Raw genomic sequence first — 26433 nt, forward strand, 5'->3', positions numbered from 1 at the left:
AGGGCTGTGACTAGTGGTGTTCCGCAGGGATCAGTGCTGGGACCTTTGCTGTTCATAATATATATAAATGATTCGGAGGAAAATGTAACTGGTCAGATTAGTAAGTTTGCAGACGACACAAAGGTTGGTGGAATTGCGAATAGCGATGAGGACTGTCAGAGGATACAGCAGGATTTAGATCGTTTTGAGACTTGGGCGGAGAGATGGCAGATGGAGTTTAATCTGGACAAATGTGAGGTAATGCATTTTGGAAGGTCTAATGCAGGTAAGGAATATACAGTGAATGGTAGAACCCTCAAGAGTATTGAAAGCCAGAGAGATCTAGGTGTACAGGTCCACAGGTCACTAAAAGGGGCAACATAGGTGGAGAAGGTAGTCAAGAAGGCATACTTGCCTTCATTAGCCGGGGCATTTAGTATAAGAATTGGCAAGTCCTATTGCAGCTGTATAGAACCTTAGTTAGGCCACACTTGGAGTATAGTGTTCAATTCTGGTCACCACACTACCAGAAGGATGTGGAGGCTTTAGAGAGGGTGAGGAAGAGATTTACCAGGATGTTGCCTGGTATGGAGGGCATTAGCTATTAGGAGTGGTTGACTAAACTCGGTTTGTTCTCACTGGAACGACGGAGGTTGAGGGGTGACCTGATAGAGGTCTGCAAAATTATGAGAGGCATAGGCAGAGTGGATAGTCAGAGGCTTTTCCCCATGATAGAGGGGTCAATTACTAGGGGGCATAGGTTTAATGTGCAAGGGGCAAGGTTTAGAGGAGATGTCCGAGGTAAGTTTTTTTACACAGAGGGTAGTGGGTGCCTGGAACTTGCTGCCGGAGGAGGAGGTGGTGAAAGCAGGGACGATAGTGACATTTAAGGGGCATCTTGACAAATACATGAATAGGATGGGAATAGAGGGATATGGACCCAGGAAGTGTAGAAGATTTTAGTTTAGACGGGCAGCATGGTCGGCACAGGCTTGGAGGGCCGAAGGGCCTGTTCCTGTGCTGTACTTTTCTTTGTTCTTTGTTCTTTGAAGTGAAGCCTCAATTGCTCTGCAGAAATATCCGATGAACAAAGTCTAATTGAATAAGCCTATGGGTTAAGTGAGGCTTTCTATCAGCAGGTCCCCTTAGCTGGTTCTGGAAGCTGCTGTGTCTGCTTCTCTTCCTAGAATTATATCCACCCATCCACTGCAGTGATGCAAAAGCAGTATCAACAGAAACAGGGAGAGAAACAATCAGCAACTAAGCCAAATTAGGAAGGCTAGGGTCAACGCCATGGGAGATTGATTAAATATCCAACTCGAGGATTATTTAAGTCTAATTTCGAAGATAACCATGGTCAAACTAGTTTTTACTCACACCACAGTGAATGATACCAAAACAGCACAGTGGCAGCAGCAGTGAGGCAGTACAGAGCCCCAAGCGTCTCATTGATTGACAGCTCGGACAGGGCCAGCGAAGCAGCTGCGGACACGGCTTCATGCTGCCGGCTCTGCACATGCGCACACGTGCAGGCGCCATTTTGTTGGCGTTGAAGGACCAGTGCCGGAGCTGGACAGCGGCCCGGGGGAGGGGCGTTCAGCATGGCGGCGACTCGGTACCGCCGGTTCCTCAGACTCTGCGAGGAGTGGCCCCTCGATCAGACCAAGAAAGGCCGCGATCTCGGCGCTTTCATTCGGCAGCGAGTGGCGCAAGGTTTCCGGGAAGGGGAGAGCACCCAGGTAACCCTGGCAACAGGAGGGGGAAGGGTGAGCCAAGGTGGGGCAACGGTGGGGGCCAGTGGCCGTGTCAGTGAGGCAGAGGAGCCAGTGGATGGGCCAGTGGGGTGGACAATGCATGGGCCAGTGCTTTGGGGAGGGGAGGGGAGGGGAGGGGAGGGGGCAATGTCTGTGTCAATGGTTGGGAGGTGGGCAATGTCTGTGCCAGTGGTTGGGGGGGTGGGCAATGTCTGTGCCAGTGGTTGGGGGGTGAGCAATGTCTGTGCCAGTGGTTGGGGGGGGGGGGCAATGTCTGTGTCAATGGTTGGGAGGTGGGCAATGTCTGTGCCAGTGGTTGGGGGGGTGGGCAATGTCTGTGCCAGTGGTTGGGGGGTGAGCAATGTCTGTGCCAGTGGTTGGGGGGGGCAATGTCTGTGTCAATGGTTGGGAGGTGGGCAATGTCTGTGCCAGTGGTTGGGGGGGTGGGCAATGTCTGTGCCAGTGGTTGGGGGGTGAGCAATGTCTGTGCCAGTGGTTGGGGGGGGGGGGCAATGTCTGTGCCAGTGGTTGGAAGGGGGGCAATGTCTGTGCCAGTGGTTGGAAGGGGGGGCAATGTCCGTGCCAGTGGTTTGGTGGGGGGCAATGTCTGTGCCAGTGGTTGGGGAGGTAATGGTTGTGCCAGTTGGTTGGGGGGGGGGGGAGAGAGGAATGGTTGTGCCAGTGGTTGGGGCTGTTGATGGCTGCGCCAGTGGTTGGGGGCTGTTGCTGTGCGGAGTCTGTACATCCTCCCCGTGTGTGCGTGGGTTTCCTCCGGGTGCTCCGGTTTCCTCCCACAGTCCAAAGATGTGCAGGTTAGGTGGATTGGCCATGATAAATTGCCCTTAGTGTTGGGTGGGGTTACTGGGTTATGGGGATAGGGTGAAGGTGTTGACCTTGGGTGGGGTGCTCTTTCCAAGAGCTGGTGCAGACTCGATGGGCCGAACGGCCTCCTGCACTGTAAATTCTATGATACGTTCCTATGATAAGATGGTGTGCCAGGGATTGAGGGTTGGTAATGGCTGTGCCAGTGATTGGGGTGTAATGTACTCTATGTTCACTTGTGGCGATATTTTTGTGGTTGAATCAATTCAAGAACATACTGCTTTGTTAAAGAACAAAACTCTTTATTAACTAACTAAACACTAACGGATTCTACAATGTGAATGATAACTACAGTTGGATACTGCGGCTAAATACAAACAACTATGATTTACTAGTATTAATTACTATTGACTAAGGAGCTACTCGATATACAATTGGATTCTACGCCTGCTATGCCGTTCTGCTGCAGCCCTGGTGTGTCCAGTAATGTTCCTTTCTGCTCACATCACCGAGTGGACGGATGCTAGAATTGTAATCTATACATAGAGGCAGTAATGTTTATAAACAGTTTGGTTATTATATTATATACACAGATGATAGTTCACATATCATAGGGGGGTGTAATGGTTGTGCCAGTGGTTGGGGATGGAGATAATGGTTGTGCTAGTGGTTGGGGTTGATGGTAATGGTTGTGCCAGTGGTTGGGGGTGGTGGTAATGGTTGTGCCAGTGGTTGGGGGTGGTGGTAATGGTTGTGCCAGTGGTTAGGTCCGCAAAGACTGCCAGTAGTTTTTTTTTGGGGGGGGACGGGGGAGAGAGTGTGCCAGTGGTTGTTTGGGGGTGGGGGGTGCAATGATTGTGCCAGTGGTTAGTTTGGGCAGGTGCAATGATTGTGCCAGTGGTTAGTTGGGGCACAATGATTGTGCCAGTGGTTAGTTTGGGCAGGTGCAATGATTGTGCCAGTGGTTAGTTGGGGCACAATGATTGTGCCAGTGGTTGGGTGGGTGCAATGACTGTGCCAGTGATTGGGGGGAGGGTGGCAGTGACTGAGCAAGTGGTTGGGGGGGGCACAATGACTGAGTCAGTGGTTGGGGGGAGGGTGGCAGTGATTGTGCCAGTGTGGCTGAGGAGCAGTGGCTGGGCCAGTGGGGCCAATGGCTGGTGTGGGGAGTTGGCAGTGGCAGGTGGAGGGGGCAGTAACTGTGCCAGTGAGGAAGAGGAACCAATGGCTGGGCCAGTGGAGTCAGTTGGGAGACAATGGTTGGGATAGGAAGACCAGTGAATAGGCCAGTGGGGTGCCCATGGGGCTAAGGAACCACTGGCTCGGTAAATGGGCAAAAGTGAAGAGGAGTTGCCAGTGGCCTTGCCAGAGAGAGTGTGTGTGTGTGTGTGTGTGGGGGGGGGGGGGGGGGGGGGGGGAGAGCGGTGGCATGCTGGACTTGGAAACTGCATGTAATATTGCAGAATTCCCCATTGGCAACTAATGTTACCATCCAGCCCAGAAGTTATATGGGCTTATCATGCACCCATCTAGACTGTTTACTTGCATGATTAATTACACAAATTCCATTGTCACTGAAACAGGCAAATTGATCAGTTGGCCTCAATTATTATTTGTGGGACTTTAACAAGTTGATTCCTGCATTTGCTTGCAATGCAATAGTAACTGCACTTCAGCGATAATTGTTTCTGAAATATTTTGGGACATTCGGGATGTGAAAGATGCAACATAAAATGCTAGCTTGTCCTTTCAGATCTTCATGTTCATAGCTACAAAGCATTTCTGAAACACCTTATAGATCAAATGAAAAACGAAATAAACCAACAAGAATCAAAGGGAGAGGTGGTGTTGCAGTGGTATTACTGGACTATTAATCCAGAGGCCCAGTTTGCACCACTGCAATAAAAATCTGGAATTAGAAATCTAACTGACCATGAAACCGTTGTCAATTGTCGTGAAAACCCATCTGGTTCACTAATGTCCTTTTAGGGGAGGAAATCTGCTGATCGTACCTGGTATCAGCGACACCCACATCCCATGAAAGGGAATGGGATGTAGAAAGGTATTTCTCATGAAAGAATTTTTAAAAGGAATGCAACCATGTGATAAAATTATGCTTTTTCACATTTTGATGTGCTTGGCTTGTTATATATCACCTAGATTGAGCCTCTGGTATTGATGTATTTTTCCCTCTGGATATAAGTTTACAGTACAGAAAGGCTATTTGAGTTGATGTCTAATGGCTCTTTGCTAGGACAATCCAAAATTAATCATGTTGCCGTGTTCTACCTCCTAGTTCTTTATCTTCCTCTGCATCAAGCAATTCACAATTTTCATCTTAAAATATGTAATGTTTTGTGACTTAATTTCTCAATGAAATGCAGATTCCTCCTCAGCGCTCTCCCTCATTCTTTTAGTGAATCTTTTAATTGATAACTCCCTAACCAGAGGAAATAGCCTTTCCCTATTCGTTCGTCAAATCAAAATGCCTCTTGAATTTCTCAGCCTTTTCTGCTCCATTGGGAAGAGCCCTAACAGACTTGATTTTTCACCAACGTATCACGTCTGCAACCATGAATAATTTTGCTTTTGTTAATTCAGGCAGGGCATCATCTAGTTCAAAGTGGTTACTAAATTTGTTTGACAAATTAGTGCAGTGAACTGCGAGTCATAGAATCATTATGGCATAGAAAGAGGCCAATCAGTCCATGTTTCAATCAACTAGCTCATTGATGTGCCACTTGATATTATTTTAGAGCAAGAGGTAGTTGCCTAAATTGTAACTGCGTTCATGGATCGAGGGATCAGATTTAAGGTGCAGAGTGACTGGTAATATTTCCTCACCCGATACTTGTTTATTAAATTTCAATGATCTCTAATTATCAAAATGTTATGTAACTTACGAAGTAAAAGATATGTTTTATCATTTTGAAAATGTCTAAAATTGATTATTTTCCTTATTGGCTTAACTTCTGTTTTGTGGAACAAAAGCAGTGAAGTATTAAAATGCTAATGTTGTTATTTGAATCACCATAAGAGTGTTGTTGCACGTTCTGGGTGAGTGTGCTTTACACTCAATTTGGCTCTGTTTCGTTCCTTAGCTCTAGAGTCGCCAGGTATCGTTAAGATACCGCCACAAATTTCAAGTTCAAGTTCAGACCAATAACTCCATACACCAGTTAGTAAGTTCAAACAGAACACGTTTATTATAATACAGTTATCTACTAATTATGCATATAAAACTACAAGACTAGGCTAATCCTACCACTAACGCCAATACTTATCTGGAATAAGGGAACTGCCGGATCAGGGAACAACGGCCTCTTGCTTTGTCCTGGATCCGCAGGCTTCCAGTCGGTGTGGACTAAGGGGGTCAGGAGTGTCTACTCTCGTAGCGTGCGTTGTATGACATTTACTTGATGGCGGCTGCTGACCAGGCCTCCCCTTCTCAAGGTCTTCTGCTGCAACGGTGGTCAAGGAGAGCGCTGGCTAAGAGGAGCTGGTCAAGAGAGCGAGCTGGGGTCGGGGTCTCTGTCTTATACCTCTCCCAGGGTCTCGTGCCTACCTGGGCGGACCCTCTATACCCTCGCAATCGATTGGGTCTCTTCCCAATCGATTGATTTGAATTTCCCCAATAACGGGGCAGTCCCTCGATCACTGGGCGGTTCTTGGGGCTTATTGTTTTGGACTTCTCTTGGCGCCGAGAAGTCTGGCCTTCTATTCAATGTAGCGATTTGAGTTAACTTGTTTCCATTGTACCTGGGAATCACCGGGTATCGCCTCATTAGTATGCTAACTTGTTTTCTTTCACAGTGCTGTCTGGTTTCTGCAGCAGTCAGAATACACAAGCGCTTTTGCAAGCTGCTTGCTTTTGCAACATGTCCATTTTCCCTGCATTCTTTGTAATCTTCCATTTTGTGTTGGGCAGTGGCCACCCCAGGTGGCTACAGTGTAAGAAATAGCAGCAGACCAATTTTTCATTATTAATTCCCGAGTAAAATAGTGGGAGTAGCAGCAATGACAGTCTAGCTGAAGTCTTACTTTCTTGTAGTTATGAGTAACAGCATATAATTTAATCATTTGGTCTTCTACACTTCCAGCAAGTTCTTATGAGTGAACATAACCTTCATCTGAGTTGTATACAGCTATAATGTATAGCTGCCATATGCCTTTGTTCCAATCTCTGAGCTTCAGACACTTGGCAAATAAATGATTCTGCTCTCCAAAGTATTGTGTTTCTGATCTCGAGCAGAACAGGCATCCTTGATTCTAGCATGACCTTTTCAACAATTTTTACAATCTATTTCAGGAATATTTCAAAGTTTCTTGGGCTTTACATTTAGAAGTTCTTTTTCTCTTGCTAAACTTGCCCGTTTCTTATATTTCCTCTATCAGTATCTTTGCTGGCAGGTTATGCAAGTGTCCATAAGACCATAAGACACAGGAGCAGAATTAGGCCACTCGGCCAGAGTTTGCCCTGCCATTCAATCATTGCTGATATTTTTCTCACCCCCATTCTCCTGCCTTTTCTCCATAATCACTGATCCCGTTATTAATCAAGAATCTATCTCTGTCTGAGCAACACTCAGTGATTTGGCCTCCACAGCCTTCTGCAGCAAAGAGTTTCACAGATTCACCACCCTCTGCCTGAAGAAATTCCTCCTCATCTCTGTTTTAATGGATCGTCTCTTTAGTCTCAGATTGTGCCCTCTGGTTCTAGTTTTTCCTACTAATGGAAACATCCTTTCAACGTCCACTCTATCCAGGCCTCGCAGTATGCTGTTAAGTTTCAATAAGATCCCCCCATATCCTTCTAAACTCCAATGAGTACAGACCCGGCATCCTCAACTATCCTCATACGACAAGCTCTTTGTTCCAAGGATCATTCTTGTGAACCTCCTCTGGACCCTTTCTGAGGCCAGCACATCCTTCCTTAGATATGGGGCCCAAAATTCCTCACAATACTCCAAATGGGTTTTGACCAGAGCCTGATACAACTTCAGAAGTACATCCCTGCTCTTGCAATCTAGCCCTCAACATGAATGCTAACATTGCATTTGCCTTCCTAACTACCGACTGAACCTGTACATTAACCTGAACAGAATCTTGAACAAGGACTCCCAAGTCCCATTGTGCTTCTGATTTCATAAGCATTTCACCATTTAGAAAATAGTCTATGCCTCCATTCCTCCTTCCAAAGTGCATAACTTCACATTTTGCCACATTGTATCCCATCTGTCACTTCTTTACCCACCCTCCTAGCCTGTCCAAGTCCTTCTGCAGACCCCTGCCTCCTCAGTACTACCTGTCCCTCTACATATCTTTGTATCATCTGCAAACTTAACAATAGTGCCTTCAGTTCCTTCTTCCAAACCATTAATGTAAATTGTGAAAGGTTGTGGTCCCAGCACTGACCCCTGAGGCACACCACTAGAAAGACCCTTTTATCTCCACTCTCTGCCTTGTGCCAGTCAGTCAATCCTCTATCAGTGCCAGGATCGTACCCTTAACACCATGAGCTCTTAACTTATTTAACAGTCTCCTCTGCGGCACCTTGTCAAAGGCCTTCTGTAAATCTAAGTAAATCATGTCCACTGGTTCTCCTTTGTCTAACTTCCTTGTTACATAGAACATAGGACAGTACAGCACAGAACAGGCCCTTCGGCCCTCGATGTTGTGCCGAGCAATGATCACCCTACTCAAACCCACATATCCACCCTATACCCGTAACCCAACAACTCCCCCTTAACCTTACTATTAGGACACTACGGGCAATTTAGCATGGCCAATAACCTAACCCGCACATCTTTGGACTGTGGGAGGAAACCGGGACACCCGGAGGAAACCCACGCACACACGGGGAGGACGTGCAGACTCCGCACAGACAGTGACCCAGCCGGGAATCGAACCTGGGACCCTGGAGCTGTGAAGCATTTATGCTAACCACCATGCTACCGTGCTGTTACCTCCTCAAAGAACTCTAACCTCCCCTTGGTGAAGCCGTGCTGACTCACTCCTATGTCATCATGCACTTCCAAGTGCTCCGCGATCTCATCTTTAATAATGGGACTCTAAAATCTTGCCAATGACCAAAGTCAGGCTAACCGGCCTATCATTTCCCATCTTCTGCCTTCCTCCCTTCTTAAACACCGGTGTTACATTCATTAGCTATTTTTCAGTCCTCTGGGACCTGCCCTGCCTCCAGTGATTCCTGAAAGATCACCACCGATGCCTCTACAATCTCAGCAATGTAAGCTTTCAACTCTGGTTCTGAGAGAAATCCCCTCACTGCTATTGATGTGTTATTCTGCACCCCAATAACTATTGTGTCCGACTATCTTAGCTATGGGAATATTGGTGGAAATAAGTTGTGTTGCAACCCCCTGGGTTAGTACACTGTCAATTTCAGCCCCATTTGACCTAGAGTCACAACACAATCGGAATTAAATAATTCTTATTATAATTATCGATTGGAATGTGAAGAATGGTTGCAATGTGAGTCTTTACAGGAACAGTCTGTTTACAGAAGGTGGTTACCTGTAAAGACTCACATTCCAACCATTCTTCACATTCTGATCTGTAATTATCTTGCAATTGTGTCTCCTATATATGATGTGATTGTGCATCTGCCTCCACTTCACCTGACAAAGGAGCAGCGCTCCGAAAGCTTGTGATTTCAAATAAACCTGTTTGACTTTAACCTGGTGTAGTGAGACTTCTTACTGTGCCTTCATTATAGGCTTTTTTTTCAAGGTTTTCACTGTAGATTCTTGCAGATTCTGTGTTACAGCTATGCAGCTTTTCTGGAGAAAACATGAGGGAGAGAGAGAGCGCAGCTTCTTCCCTCTGAGCATCCAGGACTCCAACTGTCCTTTCCCTGGCTCTGAAAATCAACCCACTCAGGCAGGACCCAATAACCTCCTGTTACCGCCAACCAATCTAACCAAGTCCCACCGTTCTGTTGGGTGCTGAAAAGCCTTGAGTTCTGCTGTTCAAAGCTGGCATAGTGTTCTCTTTTGTAATTTTTGAATTCCTCACTTCACGTGCTTGAGAAAGATATATCTCCATTAAGCATGCATGGATCAAAATGGTAACAGCAAAGATAAAGAAAGGGGGGAAAAGGAAATCAACAGGAAGGGCCCTTACAATCGGGACTAGCTACAGACACCTACTATCGGACCATTGATTTTTAATATATAGTGGTGAGTAGCTCTCCTGAATTAACACAACTGTTCTATTGGACCAAGAATAGCCTCTATATGGACCTTCTCTTCATCTGTCTTCTTCCGAAGAGCAAATATTTTCAGTTTATTTCCAGCGTTACTGACAATTGGTGTAGCAGTTCTGGCATTGTTCGGTTGTCCAATGAGATGTGATATAATCTTAAGATTTCTGCAAATTTTCTTAAAACTGTTTCCATTTGCTTGATAGGTTATCTGTCATCTCCAATTTTATTGGTAATGGCACATCTTGCATAATGTATTTGTAAAATTAAACAGTGGCTGCATTATTGTGCCTAACATTTTAATTTATCATTTTAAATTACTTTCTTCTGACACAGAGTAGGATAGTGTCGAACGAGTGCACGAGCTGTATTTAATCAATTTAGAGAATTTGGTCAAAAAAAACAAATGGAGCTGTAAAAAGCTGGCTTTTTTAGTTTGTAATGTATTATCCCTGTATCGCCCTTTACAATATACTGATAAATTCAGTGAGATATTTTGAGTTCTGACATCATATAGTGTATAATATTAGGATCAGTTGTTAAAGTAGAAAATTTTATAGCTTAAAAGAATTGCACTTAGCAGTCTTAACTAACTATATGCAATTATCGATGAGGAAATATGGCAGTATGGTGATCACTGAGTGAGAATTCAAATTCAACCATGGCATATATCGAATACAGAAATGTGGTAACCTACAGGCTGACAGCAGAAAAGTAACATGACCGAATTTCCAAGATTGTCTTCAAAAAAACAAACACTGGTCCACTAATATCTTTCTGGGAGAAACTTGTGACCGCTATCTGGTCAGGTCTAAATGTGATTCCAAATGGCGGTTGATTCATTGCCTTCTGCAACAAGCGATCAACAATAAATATTGTCTCGTCAGTGCACACTGTCAGTAGAGCAATACTAATGCACTAACTGTTAAAGAAAAGATAGACTTGCGTTTATATTGCACTGTCCCCATTTTAGATTCCAGAGACAGCAATGAGTTGAAAGACCAGTTAATCTTTTTTGATGGGCTTCACAGTATCACAGTGGTTAGCACTGTTGCTTTACAGCTCCAGGGTCCCAGGTTCGATTCCCGGCTTGGGTCACTGTGCGGAGTCTGCACGTTCTCCCCGTGTCTGCGTGGGTTTCCTCCGGGTGCTTCCGTTTCCTTCCACAATCCAAAGATGTGCAGGTTAGGTGGATTGGCCATGCTAAATTGCCCTCCGTGCCCAAAAAGGTTAGGTGGTGTTACTGGGTTACGGGCTTAAGTAGGGTGCTCTTTCCAAGGGCCGGTGCAGACTCAATGGGTTGAGTGGCCTTCTGCACTGTAAATTCTATGATGGTGGTGGTTACATTGAAAATATTTGTCAGCAAATGGTGAATAGACCTATTGTTATTGAAGTACTGCATCCACCTGTATCACCAAAACATGCAGATTATTTAATGTCTCATCTGAAGGATGGTTGTTTCAATAGTGCAGCAATTCCTCAGTACTGCTCCGTAATATTAGCCTAGATTAGTAACTAGAAGCATTTGCATTATATTGTCAATTGCCTGTTAATTCTCTATTCCATTTATAATTTTCATCTTAAAATCAGCTTGCATTTATATAATGCCTTTTATGTCGAGTCCGGTTTTCCTGGCTGGAGAGTCTAGAACTGGGGTACATAGGCTCAGGGAAAGGGGACAGCTGTTCTGAATCAAAATGGAAAATTTCTCCATTCAAAGGGTTGTAAATCTTTGGAATATTCAATCCCAGAGGGCTGTAGATGTTCAGTTTGTTAAAGTATTCAAGGTTTAGTTTGATAGAATCCACAGAATCCCTATAGGAGGCTATTTGGCCCATCAAGTCTGCACCGATCCTCCGAGAGAGCACCCTACCTAGGCCCACACCCCCGCCCTATCCCCATAACTTGACTCAAGCTTTGGACACCTAAGGGGCAATTTAGCATGGCCAATCCACCTAACATGCACATCTTTTGGACTGTGGGAGGAAACCCATGCAGACATTGGGAGAAAGTGAAAACTGCTCACAGTCACCCAAGGCTGTAATTGAACCTGGGTCCCTGGTGCTGTGAGGCAGTAGTGTGTGCCACTGTGCCACCCTAAAGGTTTCAACTCTGAATCAAGAAATCTGAGAATCTGGCAGAAAAGTGCATTTGTGGGAAAAGATAAGTCACAATCTTATTAATTAGTGTAACAGTCTAGGGGCAAAGTGGCTTACAGCTCCTATTTCCATTGTTCTTAGCCAAAGGCCCCAAATTGTTTCACGAAGGCTTAATTAAAATGAACATGAGGACAAGGAGAGATGGAGGAGTGTCTAAAAACGTACTTAAAGAGGTAGTTTTAGGAGAGTTCTTAGAAGGATGAAGGTAGCTGGATAGGTTGAAGAAGGGAGTGTGGAGCTTAAAAGCACCTGAATACATGTCATTTTTTATTTGAATTGTTTGGATAGTTGGGGGGTAGGAGGTGACGGGGGTTGCACCTAAATGGGGTCTGGAGCAAAGAATTTGGTTGGGAAGCTGTAGGGTAAGTGGACGTTAGCATTGGAGAGGAGTGGGGTGACAAAGGAACTTACAAGTACAAGTCTAAGGATTTAATTATGAGATGTTGGGCGATTTAAGTTCTAATGTGAATAAGTGAGAATGGATTTTTTGGGTGACTGATACTGAGTGCAGGGTAGGATATAGGCAGCAGAGTTTTGGATGAACTGACGATTAGGATGTCAATGAGTACAGTATTGGAATAATTGAGTCTGGAGGTGATGAGGGTTTCAGCAGTTTGTGGAAGCAGATAGTGTTACACAGTTCAAAGTAGACATTATTTGTAATGTGTACTGTATGGGGTTGAAAACTCAAGTTGAAGTCAGAACATTTTGGTTCACCCAAGACAGTGATACGAGAGAGGGACAGAATTAGTAGCAAGGTTACGTATGAGCTTCATGGCCAGACATGATAGCTTAGTCGTCTTAAATGTTTTGCTGAGGGAAATTGCAGCACATTGAAGACTGCATACCATACAGTTGCTTGACACCATGGAGATAGTTCAGTGATCAAGAAAAAGTGGCAGAAAGCAGATCTGGTTGTCGCCAGCATTATAATGATAGCTGATTCCTTGTCTCCAGATAATGTTGTAAAGGGTAGCACGTAATTGAGGAAGAGGGTTGGCTTTTGGATGAGAATCCTGGTTTTTAAAAAAATTAACAGGTTTCGATGTTTCTGCTCCAGAACTCTTTTCTGCCTCCCTGTAAATATTGGGGCCAGAGTTCCCATTGAATATGTGTACTATTGTTGGCTGTTATATAATTTTTGCCATTTAAGTATATTAACTTAAACATTTTGTGTTCAGATTACAGATCCAGAGAAATGTGATCAGATGTATGAAAGTTTAGCCAGAATTCATTCTGCTTATTACAAAAACAAGGTACTGGCACTTTCACATTCTTAATCTTTACCCTTGTATTTACATTTGAAATGCATTGCTACATTGAAAGATTCCAGCAGCAGAAGCTAATCCAGGTCGAAGCAGGATTGAAGTTATTTGACGGGGGAAATAAGAAGAACAGATGGAGGGGGAGACTCAAATCTGGATGAGCAAAATTAAAAATTAGTTGCTGAAACCCAATGACACGGCTACATTTCCAAACCTTCCTCTGGTCCGAACAGATCAATCTGAAAGTTTTATGTTTAGAAACAAAGTATTAAATATTGTATGATCATGGGATAATGAAATTTTAGCTTTTCTTGATGGTTGAGTTGATCGATAGTGTAGCCATTGTAGCAACATGTAAACATTCTAAAGTTCTGCTTTGCTGATAGAGAAATTTACCAATAGGCAGAGCCCACTAGTGACAACAAATGACAAGTGTACATTGAAATCAGTAGTAAATATCTGATGGATGTTATTTGTGCTAAAGAGTATTTATATATTAATTTAAGCTTGAATGCAAATTTAATAGGAAACTTTGAAAGTGTGGCAGAAAAGAGAAATTCAGAGAATATTGATGCAAGCCTATTTATAATTATTTCTGAAATAAATCAGTTCCCACAATTTATTAAGTCCAAGTTCAATTTGATTGAGGTTGAACAAGAAATTTGATTCCAGGTTGTAATCATCAATTTTTTTGTCTCTCTAAGAAATGTATTTGCCAAGCTCTTCTTTGAACATGTTCAACCCACTAAAGTTGAATTCATTCTATTCTTGTCGAACTCCCATCAAAAATGTTGCTTAATCCAATAATGTCCCAACATGCCCAAATATACGGGTTGGTTGTGTACAGAACTGTGTCAATGAATGTACCTTAAATGTAACAGTTTATTTAATTTCAGTACCCTCGGCTCAGAAACACAAGTTTTACTGGTGTAACAGTGGAAGAATGCCGAATGGTTCTTGCAACAGGTAATCATTTCAGACTTGAGCACCTGACTGATAAGAGACCTGCCTTTGTAATATCAAAGCAAACTAGTAACCAATATTGTGCAGATTCTTTCAATGTTGTGAGAGAGGATAGGACTAATGGAAATTGTGTGGAAATTTGTTAAGCCTGGTTTTGACTCTGAAATAAGTGGTTGTTGGTATTGTGTGCCATAAGCCAGACTCACTGAAAATTGGGCCTTATGCTATATCATTGCCCATAAGAACTAGGAGCAGGAGTAGGCCATCTGGCCCCTCGAGCCTGCTCCGCCATTCAATTAGATCATGGCTGATCTTTTGTGGACTCAGCTCCACTTTCCGGCCCGAACATAACCCCTAATCCCTTTATTCTTCAAAAAAGTATCTATCTTTACCTTAAAAACATGTCATGAAGGAGCCTCAACTGCTTCACTGGGCAAGGAATTCCATAGATTCACAACCCTTTGGGTGAAGAAGTTCCTCCTAAACTCAGTCCTAAATCTACTTCCCCTTATTTTGAGGCTATGTCCCCTAGTTCTGCTTTCACCCGCCAGTGGAAACAACCTGCCCGCATCTATCCTATCTATTCCCTTCATAATTTTAAATGTTTCTATAAGATCCCCCCTCATCCTTCTAAATTCCAACGAGTACAGTCCCAGTCTACTCAAGCTCTCCTCATAATCCAACCCCTTCAGCTCTGGGATTAACCTAGTGAATCTCCTCTGCACACCCTCCAGTGCCAGTATGTCCTTTCTCAAGTAAGGAGACCAAAACTGAACACAATACTCCAGGTGTGGCCTCACTAACACCTTATACAATTGCAACATAACCTCCCTAGTCTTAAACTCCATCCCTCTAGCAATGAAGGACAAAATTCCATTTGCCTTCTTAATCACCTGTTGCACCTGTAAACCAACTTTCTGTGACTCGTGCACTAGCACACCCAGGTCTCTCTGCACAGCGGCATGCTTTAATATTTTATCGTTTAAATAATAATCCCGTTTGCTGTTATTCCTACCAAAATGGATAACCTCACATTTGTCAACATTGTATTCCATCTGCCAGACCCTAGCCCATTCACTTAACCTATCCAAATCCTTCTGCAGATTTCCAGTATCCTCTGCACTTTTCGCTTTACCACTCATCTTAGTGTCATCTGCAAACTTGGACACATTGCCCTTGGTCCCCAACTCCAAATCATCTATGTAAATTGTGAACAATTGTGGGCCCAACACGGATCCCTGAGGGACACCACTAGCTACTGATTGCCAACCAGAGAAACACCCATTAATCCCCACTCTTTGCTTTCTATTAATTAACCAATCCTCTATCCATGCTACTACTTTACCCTTAATGCCATGCACCTTTATCTTATGCAGCAACCTTTTGTGTGGCACCTTGTCAAAGGCTTTCTGGAAATCCAGATATACCACATCCATTGGCTCCCCGTTATCTACTGCACTGGTAATTCCACTAAATTAGTTAGGCACGACCTGCCCTTTATGAACCCATGCTGCGTCTGCCCAATGGGACAATTTATATCCAGATGCCTCGCTATTTCTTCCTTGATGATAGATTCCAGCATCTTCTCTACTATCGAAGTTATGCTCACTGGCCTATAATTTCCTGCTCTCTGCCTACCTCCTTTTTTAAACAGTGGTGTCACGTTTGCTAATTTCCAATCCACCGGGACCACCCCAGAGTCTAGTGAATTTTTGTAAATCATCATTAGTGCATCTGCAATTTCCCTAGCCATTTATTTTAGCACTCTGGGATGCATTCCATCAGGGCCAGGAGACTTGTCTATCTTTAGCCCCATTAGCTTACCCATCACTACCTCCTTAGTGATAACAATCCTCTCAAGGTCCTCACCTGCCATAGCCTCATTTCTATCAGTCGCTGGCATTTTATTTGTGTCTTCCACTGTGAAGACCAACCCAAAAAACCTGTTCAGTTCCTCAGCCATTTCCTCATCTCCCATTATTAAAACTCCCTTCTCATCCTCTAAAGGACCAATATTTACCTTAGCCACTCTTTTTTGTTTTATATATTTGTAAAAACTTTTGCTGTCTTTATATTCTGAGCAAGTTTACTCTCATACTCTATCTTACTCTTTTATAGCTTTTTTAGTAGCTTTCTGTTGCCCCCTAAAGATTTCCCAGCCCTCTGGTCTCCCACCAATCTTTGCCACTTTATATGCTTTTTCCTTCAATTTGATACTCTCCCTTATTTCCTTAGATATCCACGGTCGATTTTCCCTCTTTCTACCGTCCTTCCTTTTTGTTGGTATAAACCTTTGCTGAGCACTGTGAAAAATCGCTTGGAAGGTTCTCCACTGTTCCCCAACTGTTCCACCATAAAGTCTTTGCTCCCAGTCTACCTTAGCTAGTTCTTCTCTCATCCCATTGTAATCTCCTTTGTTTAAACACAAAACACGAGTATTTGATTTTACTTTCTCACCCTCCATCTGTATTTTAAATTCCACCATATTGTGATCGCTCCTTCTGAGAGGATCTCTAACTATGAGATCATGAATCAATCCTGTCTTATTACACAGGACAAGATCTAGGACCGCTTGTTCCCTCGTAGGTTCCATTACATACTGTTCTAGGAAACTATCGCGGATACATTCTATAAACTCCTCAAGGTTGCCTTGACCGACCTGGTTAAACCAATCGACATGTAAATTTAAAATCCCCCATGATAACTGCTGTACCATTTCTACATGCATCAGTTATTTCTTTGTTTATTGCCTACCCCACCATAATGTTACTATTTGGTGGCCGATAGACTACTCCTATCAGTGACTTTTTCGCCTTACTATTCCTGATTTCCACCCAAATGGATTCAACCTTATCCTCCATAGCACCAATGTCATCCCTTACTATTGCCCGGATGTCATCCTTAAATAACAGAGCAACACCACCTCCCTTACCATCCACTCTGTCCTTCCGAATGAACTGCAGATGCCACTCATTGCAAAGGACATTGAGTTCAGAAGCCTTGAAGAGTTTTTTGATTCAAATCATTTATAAGAATGATGGGAATTGTAGGTCTTTTACCTTGACATTTATCAAAGTAAAAAAGAAAACAATTTAACAGTATCTTGCAATGGTCAAGACAGTAAACTGAAGCTTCATATTTGTATTCTAGGCTGTTCATGTCGAGGACTTTTTTTCTTTGAAGATTGCACAGTTAATGCAAATTGTAATTGATGTTAGTGTCCTAAATATGGGTAAACCATAAATTATTTATTGGGATTTTAAAAAAAATCACCAGGAGTTTTTGCTGGGGTGCGATTGTTGATTCCAGTGCAAATTCTGTTAATCTGAGGCAGAATAGAAGGATTTTCCCCTGTTTTGCTTTCTACCATAGCTAGTCGTATTCCTCAGTGCAACAAAAATGAGCCTTTAGCTGCTGGGAACCATCTGCGTTTTGTGTTTGCAATTTACTGTTGCTTTAACTGAGATTTGAAAAATAAATTTTAAACTCCAAATTCATTGCAGCATGCAGTACCAGACTAATTAATATGTACGTCTTATTTTTTTAATTTCAAATTAACATGTTTTTAAGTGTCATTCAGTTGGAAAATTCAAACATTTCAGAACTCTAATTCAATTCCTAGTCTATGCTAAATTAGCTAATCTTAGGCGTGGTGCCATTTGGGTTGGTACTGTTGATAAATGCTGCTGGGTCACAAGGTACCTAGATAGCCTTCAAATTATTTCTTACTGTTTTATTCTTTGTTGGTAGATAACATGAAACAAATGGAGGAAATGAAGAAAGGTATGTGGAAAAAACTACGAGAGAAGCTCACAGGCAAGCCAGAAGAAGTCACCAAGGAATATGTCTAACAGTCACACCTTGTTAGTATTGCTGCTTAGATCTTTCTGAACATGACTTTTTAATTGTGCAAACGTTGGGTGGAAATAAAATGGTACATAATTTTAAAAACAGAAGTCTTTATTTTAGGTAATCAAAGTACATAACCTTGACTATGTATAGCAACATTTTCTAAAATCTAACACTGAATCCAAATTATGTTTGTGAAGTTTAAAAATAAGTTATTAAGTAAAAGATTGCCTCAGATATGTCACAAAACATAGATGGGCATATTTTTCCAGAGCTATCTTTGTGACAATGTAATTACTATAGAAAGCAACTGTTTTTGACTTGAAAATTTTAACAGATGTACAACAAAAAACAAAATCTTGCTCTTTAAATCCATTTTAACCTCTTTTACCCTGCAATCTGCAGTTTGCCCAATTGTGGATTCTACTCAACTCACTCAAATTTCCTGAATTGAGACAGCTAGTCACATTGAAGCCTCCAAGCTACTGCTGATGTTTTTATTGTCTGACAGAGCAGATTATCAAGCAAAATTTTAGGCTTTGTCTAACATCCAGGCCTGTGCTGACCAGATTTGGAGGAGATTTCTTTGCTTTCAACACTATTTTACATTCAAGCATTTAAATGGATCATTGTAATTTAATTTTAGTTTGGAGCTATATAGGCTTTTGTAACGACAGTAACCAACATTCCTGTAGGATCAGGGTAGTTTACATGTGTATGACACTGGGAGATGGTCACTGATGGCGTGACCTCTGGCGTCTGACTGAAAGGGCATTGGAAGAGGCAAACAGAAATGAAATGCTCAGCTGGCCAAAACGAAGACCCAGAGAAAACAGAGACTAGAGAATCCTGCACTTTCTTAGCAGGTAGTCGTCTTTTGCAGCAAGTATGGCAGAGACTGCCATTCCTAAATGGGATCCTGAGCCACACCAGACACTGGTTAACACAGTTCACTACCATGGCAAAAACCATCATATCACAAGACACAAGCTTGTCAAGTAGAGCATGCAGGATAGTCTGTTGTGTTCATTAGATATACATAATATATAACAATGCATTTGCTCATATTTCACTGGATATATGATCCATTCAATGACATTTCCTGCCCAAAATTCTTGTGATAATTTGGGTGATGGGCATAATGGCTCTCTGCCTGATTTCTCAACCATCACCTCCCCATTGCACCCCAGGTAATGCAAGCATTGAGTGCCAGAAACTGCATTATATGGGGTTTAATATTAAATTCCCCTGTCTCACTTTTTGTTCTTTTGTTCAATCAGTTTTCAATCTGATTCCATCTTCTAATTTTCAACTTCTTTTAACTACCTATTTATGTGTTACCACACGTTTACATTAGTTTGAACTGCATATGTGTGAATGCCATACACTAACTCAGATGTATCTTTTTGAGTGTAATTAACTACCCTTATATACTTTAATCCCCATCTCCTACAGCTTGTAAGGTGGATGTACTCAAGCTTCACCATTTGTTCCTCATAATTTATTAATGGACATCATTGTGACTTTTCTGAAGTTTGAATGTGTCCTTTTGAAGCAAGAACATTAAAAAAAAAATTTAGAGTACCCAATTAATTTTTTCCAATTAAGGGGCAATTTAGCTTGGCCAATCCACCTATTCTGCACATCTTTGGGTTGTGGGGGGCGAAACCCACGCAAACACGGGGAGAATGTGCAAACTCCACACGGGAGTGACCCAGAGCCAGGATCGAACCTGGACCTCGGCGCCGTGAGGCAGCAGGGATAACCCACTGCGCCATTGTGCTGCCCAGAAGCAAGAACATTCTTATCAGAATATCTTACAGTCTTAGTATGATACTCTATTTGTGTTCTAGCAATATAACATTCGGCATACTTTTGCTGTTTCACTGTGACTATATGTCAGGCTCAGTAACACGTAAACCACCCTGGCCCTTTGGTTATCCGCATCCTTTCAATGCCATTCATGTGTGGATTTATCCACAATGAATTTCATCTGCCACTGTTTTGCTCACATAAGTTTACGTTATTTTGTTAGGTCAAGCATACCCCTGCACCCACCATCTCCAAATCCTGAATTTAATATGGCATTAGGGTATATCAGCCCAATGTTAATGTATCACTTATAATTAGAGGTTCAACAAATATGGTGACAAAAAGTAACTAATTCAATACAATGTATATCACTCCATAAGTATTATGCTTAATAGTGTATGAGTATCAGAATACATTAAACATCTCTATTTGCTATAATTATGTATTCCAAGAATTGTTTTCATTTGTGTTTGGGACATGAACTATGTTGAGAAAGCCACATTTTATTGTCACCCCTGGTCACTGAGTGTCAGCAGAAGTAAATCTGCTCTTCCATTATTAAAACAACCTTCATGCAGATAGATTATCTTAGCTGAAGAGGTGTGGGAAGCTGGTTAATGAAGCAATTGCTGCAGAATCCAAGTCTATCCACTCGGATCAACTGATAAATAATACTGAAAGTATCTGAACAGTGTGGTGAAGGAAAAAGTACAATATGTTTTCCAAGTAATAAACTTTTTTTTCGTGAAGCAGAATGGGTTGTTTGTGAAACATTTGGATCTTATTCTCAAGTGGACCATTAAATACTACCCACCTCTGATTCTTAAGAATCCTTATTTATTCAGGAAATGCAAGCATAGTTTGTCATGTTATCTGATAAATTAGCACTTAGAGTCCCAACAACATTCTGCGCTACATTCCTTCCAAGGCCAATATTTACTTTCTAAAGTTCAATGCCCAGATTGTAACACAGTACACCAGATTTGTATTTTTGTATAGCAGTAGCAAATCTTCCACTCTTTTGTATTCTATCCCTCAAATGGCTTTGCACTACGGAGAACAAGATGATCAAATTAGCAATCAGGTGGGTGTGAGTCATGCAGGTTTGATCTCCTGGTTTGATGTCACGCAGTCAGACTCACAAGAAGGGAGTGTGTTTGGGAATGGACTGGCAACAGTAGCAGTGAACTGCAGTTGTGGAGGGTACCCAACGCGTGTTTTATTCTACTGGTACACATTGTTGGGGTGGAGCAGTGCAATTGGACCATTTTGAACAACTAATGTCTTGGAGCTTGCATGTTGCTTTTAAGTGCCAAAAATATTTGTATTGCTCATTAAGTGCTTTTTGAATTATGTCTCAATGAGTATTTAGTTCAATTCCTTCCAACAGAGGGATGTCTCAAAGAAAAAAAAGTTCAAAATCTGTTTATTTTATCATTTGCTTGGGAAGAGCAGGGTCTTATTGAAATTTTTTTTAAATTCAATTAAATGTTTCACTGTTTGATCTTCCATTTGTTTCTTGTGTTCAGAAGAGAGCTAGATAAGTTCCTGTGAGTGGACGACGTCACTAGGTTACTGGACAATTAGTTTCTTGTCACTAAGCCAGAAAATGGCCTGTAGTACCAAAGGTCAGTGAAGGCATTGGGCAAATTGGTCGACATCCAGGTGATCTTACTCCAAGTTCACCAGAACGTACATTGGGTCTTAGAACAGTGGCAAGCCATCGGAGCAACCTTCCCTGTATGCATTACCCACAATTGCACTGGGTGGAGTAGTTTCAAGTATATAGGATAACTCTGGTTTTCATTTGATATCCCACCTTCATGTTGTTTACAGCTTTTAAATGATGAATATGCAGACCATTTTGAACCAATAGCTTAATTGTTTTATTATGAGGTTCCTCATTCAACCACAGGAGAAGCTTCACACTAGAAGCACCAGAAAATTAAAAATGTCAAATGTGGTATACTTTGTAGCATATAAATACAAGTTGGCTACTCATAGATTTTTATTTTCTTTATGTGGAACACAGAATATTTGATCATGTGAAAATGTTTTGAAATATTTCAAGGAATGTGATAAGGGGTTTTGTTTTATAATCTACTGGAGCACAAGATTAGTTTTAAAACAATTCACACTACAATGAGCAGTTTTTTAAAAAGTTTATTAGAATCCAACAATGTCATCTGCCAAGCGGACACGGATTTCCTGTAGATTCCACATTTTGAGAATTAATTTTAATGGTAGTGTGGTAGCCAGTGCATTTTTGTGAATGCAGCAAATGTTAACACCGGCACTGCATGTGTTCCAAGTATTTATTTTTATATGGCTACTGAGAGTTCAAGTTCAATAACAAGTTCAATTCTGGGATGAGGAGCTCATGCTAATTAAATTATGAGGCGATACTGTTCTGTAACCTGTTTCAGCATTAAACCTGTGGGTATACACTGCAGTTTAATTTGATTTCAGCATGCTATGGCAACCTGCAGAGGAGGTTAGTAGTGGAAGGTTCATAGAGTGATGATATTTGCCTGCTTGAAACAGGTGATCAGTAGATTTCTTCAAGTTTTCCAATTTTACCAAAACGTAAAACACAGAAATGAATGACTTTATACATCACACACTTTCAATATATATATATATAATCCGCAGTAGGAAAATAGTAGTAATCACATTTTTAAAATAAAGTATTGCACGGTGACATAATCCCCAATCCCATTATATAAAAACCTTCCCCAAGAACTATACTCATTTTCAATTTACAAATCGTTTCATTAACATGCAGCTTGCAAATGTAGCTTCTTTGCTTTAAGATCTCTTCCATAGTCCTAGAGAAAATTCTAATATATTTTGTTTCAATCTAACCTATCACTCAGATATTCTTTTGTTGTGAAGAAAGATGTCCGTAATACAGAACAGCATTCCTAGGCAGTGACGAGTGTATTAATTGGGGTGCAGAGCAACCTTTCACACTTTAGCCATCTGATGGTTTGTGTTTGATGCGTTGCTTTGCACATCCACAAATCCAATTCTCTGCCTGCGTTTTCTTTGTTCAGTCATCTGTGCAAAACAAATGAATCAAGTTAATTTTCTTAAAACCGAAAACTTTCAGTTGCAATATTAGCCTGAGACTGCATCAACAATCACCTGCTTATTACAAAAGGTTTGCCAGCATTAATGTATTTCCCCCACCTTCATAAAGTGTAATTTCTTTGAGAGGGAAAGAATAATTTATAAGATGGAAAGCGTATTCAATAGATCAACCAGTAATTATCTTTCTGTGCAGAAATTAAGAGGATTCAACATTTCCTCAAACTAAGTTGGAGCTGAGATGTTTGAGATTGAAAGCTCAGAGTTTACAATGGCCGGAAATCTCCGGTTGTCATTCAATTTTCCCACCGGCATCGTACTCCCACCAGCGGGTTTCGGGCTGGCTTGAGGTGGTTACAACGGGAAATCCCATTGTCAAGCTATAAAGAGTCCCTTTGCTAGTGACTCCGGCCGCGAAACACATGCTGGTGGACCGCAGAATCGCTCCCAATATTAGGTCTATCTGAATTCACACAAAAGGACAGAAACAATAGGAAAACAGTAGTTAGTCCATCCAAACCGCCCCATACCTGTGATGGCTGGAACAACATGGGCCCAACACTTACTATACTCTTTCCTGTAGCCATATAACCTCTTGAAAAGCCAAAACAAAACACAAGGTAGTAAAGGAAAGAATACTCTGGAAAATTACTCTCTGATTTCCTCATATGCAAACCTGTCCTTTATGTACAATAAGTTAGGTACTTTAAATACATGCCTGTTCTTTTAGTTCTGTAAGTTGGTTTGTGAGGTTTGATACAAGCTTCATTGTCAAGAACAGTTTGTCCTGGAGATTTCGAAGTTCATTCTGTTCTCCATCTCCTTCATTGCTGACTAGGGACATAGCACGCATGCGTGGAAACCAATCCAGATTTTTAGTCTACAGGAAGGGGAGAAAAATAAAACAGCAACTGAAGTTCTGGTTGTCCTCATTTTGGGATTGGTACCAAGTCTCTGAAATTATAACTTTATTAGACTTAGCTCTCAACATGATGGAGGTACATCAAAAGAAAACAATGAACTTTCATTTACGTAGTTCTTGGGACATTTCAAAGTGTTTCATAGCCAATTAACTACTTTTGGTCCCTTCTGATGAAAGGTCTTAGACCCAAAACATTTTTTCTCTTCACAGATGTTGGCTGACCAGCTGGGTATTTCCAATATTTTATTTAAGTTTTGTAGGCAAATACTGCAGCCAAATGTCATACAGCAAGGTCTCAGCAATGATATAAATCACCAGATCACCTCATTCACTGTTGTTGGTCAGGCAATAAGTGTCAGGTAGGTGACAGAGAACTCCCCTGTTCTTCAAATAATATCAACTACCTGAGCCATCAGATGGGGCATTGGTTTAATGTTGCAACCAAAGGATAGCAGTTGTCAACAGTGTCGCATTCTTTTAGTGCTGCACCAAAGTGTCATTCCAGATTAGATGCCTAAACATTTTAGTGGGGCTTTAACTCATAGTTTTCAGAATCAGGCGAGCCCTGAACTTGATCAGTGTCACCTGACTTGCCCACCACAGTATATTGCTTGCAGTCTGCAACACCCCATTTTTCTTGAAAACCTGGAGTACAAATCTGCAGCTACTAGTGCTCCATTTAACTTTCAAATGAAGGCAAATTGGGCATGAAAACCCGCATATAATAAAGACCAGGTGTGGGATTCTCCATCCCACCAGCCCAGCTTTCCGGCATGGTTTCCCATTGTGGCCATCCCAGACCGTCAGGAAACCCATAGGCGTGGGTGTGCTGCCGGCAAAGCAGAGGATTCTGCCGACGGAGAATCTCGCAGAGGGAGTTTAGGAGTGTAACTATACTACTTCAATAAAAATAAGCCAAAGTGGTTGTCAAGATTCACTTGGCACCAGATCTCATCACAGCCTTGGTCCAAACATGGACATGAATTCCAGAGATGAGGTGAGAATGACTGCCCGTGTGTTACAGGCCAGGGTTTAGAGAACCCCAAAGTGTATCATGGAGTTCACCTGACCCACAACTTTTACTAGATTGTGGTATGGGGAGCACACGGCCCACTCTACAGGTGTGGTACAACAAAAATGGAAAAGTATTTTTTAAAGCAAAACAATGTTTATTCTGTGAACTCAAGTTAACCTTTTTAAAACATACAGTGAACATCTTAGCAACCGTTAATTCAAATGCAACCCCCAAATACTACAACACTAAGTAATCCTTTAAGCTTTCCTTTTTAACATCCATACGACTTAAAAACAAAACCTTTATCAGAAGCACATCAGGTTAAAGTCACTACTGAAAACATTTATCATTCTGAATTCACCAAATGATCGAGATAGTCTTTTGATGGCAGAGAGAACAGCAGTACACCTGCTTGGTCTGGCTTCAGCTCCAACACTCAAAACAAAACCAAAACACACCCTGCAGCCTGCTCAAAAAGGAAAGGTAAAAGCTGACAGACAACCCAGCTCCACCCACTCTCTGACATCACTGCAGTAATAAACACCCTTTTCTTAAAGGTACTCTCACTACAGATATTTATATACACACCCATTTATAAACACCCATTTCTTAAAGGTACTCTCACATGACACTTGACATCAAATTAACATTTGACTGAGTGTGCCATCAAGGAGCCGTAGTAAAATCAAAGTCAATGGGAACTGGAGAAAACATTGGAGTCATAACCAAACACAAAGAAAGATGGTTGTGGTTGTTGGAAACCTATTATCTCAGCCCAAGAACATCTTTGCTGGAGTCCCTCAGGGTCTCAATGTCTCAGTTCTAACCATCTTCAGTTCCTTCACAATTAGAAAGTCATATGTGGGAAGTTTTCACATGATGGGACAGTGTTTAATCTCAGTTAATGAAGCAGTCTGTACCTGCATGCAACAAGACTTAGACAATATTCAGGCTGGACTGATAAGTGGCAAGTGTCAGGCAATGGCCATCTCCAACACGATAGAATCTAACCATCTCCCTTTGTCAATCATCATTGAATTGCCCCACCATCAACATCCTGCAAGCTACCATTAACCAGAAACTTAATTGGACCGGCCACATAAATATTACGGCTATGAACAGGCCAGAGCCTGCCAATTCTGCAGGAAGTAACTCACCACACCTGATTCTCCAAAACCTGGCCAAGCCAGGAGTGTGATGGAATATTATTTATTTGTCTGAATGAACACAGGTCCAATAACACTCAAGAAGCCCAATACAACCCAGGACAAAGCTATTTCCAGATCAGTACAATACTATCACCTTAAACATTCACTTCCACCAACACCAATGCACAGTAGAAGCAGTCTGTGCCATATACAAGATGCACTGCAGTAACATGCAAAGGTTCCTTTGACAGCGTCCCCCAAAGCTGTGACCTCTTAACATCTGAGAAGAACAAGACCAGCAGACACAAGGGAACAACACCACTTACAAGTTTCCCTCCAAGTCTCACCACCACCCTGAATTGGAAATAAATTACTGTTTCTTCATCTAAGGTTTGGAACTCCCTGACAGCACTGCTGGTGTACTTACACC

At 42.0% G+C, this 26433-nt stretch overlaps 2 protein-coding genes across 3 annotated transcripts in view; one reads left to right on the forward strand and one right to left on the reverse strand.

The window, feature by feature from the left end:
• Positions 1-1478: 1478 nt before the first annotated feature.
• Positions 1479-20266, forward strand: LOC119978947 (ubiquinol-cytochrome-c reductase complex assembly factor 2). The gene is made up of 4 exons (XM_038820894.1): positions 1479-1718; positions 13121-13195; positions 14101-14170; positions 17918-20266. Exons 1-4 carry the CDS (start codon positions 1581-1583, stop codon positions 18016-18018), a joined length of 384 nt encoding a protein of 127 aa, XP_038676822.1. The 5' UTR covers positions 1479-1580; the 3' UTR covers positions 18019-20266.
• Positions 20267-21975: 1709 nt separating this feature from the next.
• Positions 21976-26433, reverse strand: part of itpr3 (inositol 1,4,5-trisphosphate receptor, type 3) — a 330370-nt gene continuing 325912 nt past the window's right edge. For both annotated transcript variants that reach the window (XM_038820893.1, XM_038820892.1), the window contains exons 57-58: positions 23637-23798; positions 21976-22888 (exon numbers count right to left, since the gene is read on the reverse strand). In XM_038820893.1, the coding sequence (XP_038676821.1) occupies positions 22796-22888; positions 23637-23798 (255 nt within the window). In that variant the 3' untranslated portion in view covers positions 21976-22795. The remainder of the gene's footprint in view (positions 22889-23636; positions 23799-26433) is intronic.

Source organism: Scyliorhinus canicula, chromosome 15, assembly GCF_902713615.1.
Source record: "Scyliorhinus canicula chromosome 15, sScyCan1.1, whole genome shotgun sequence".
NCBI lineage: Eukaryota > Metazoa > Chordata > Chondrichthyes > Carcharhiniformes > Scyliorhinidae > Scyliorhinus > Scyliorhinus canicula.

Excerpts from the sequence above, each read along its gene's own strand:
- LOC119978947 (XM_038820894.1), top strand. The coding sequence starts at position 1,581 with ATGGCGGCGACTCGGTACCGCCGGTTCCTCAGACTCTGCGAGGAGTGG. Across the intron at positions 1,719-13,120 it reads GGGAAGGGGAGAGCACCCAG|ATTACAGATCCAGAGAAATG; the intron begins GTAACCCTGGCA and ends TTTTGTGTTCAG. Across the intron at positions 13,196-14,100 it reads CTGCTTATTACAAAAACAAG|TACCCTCGGCTCAGAAACAC; the intron begins GTACTGGCACTT and ends ATTTAATTTCAG.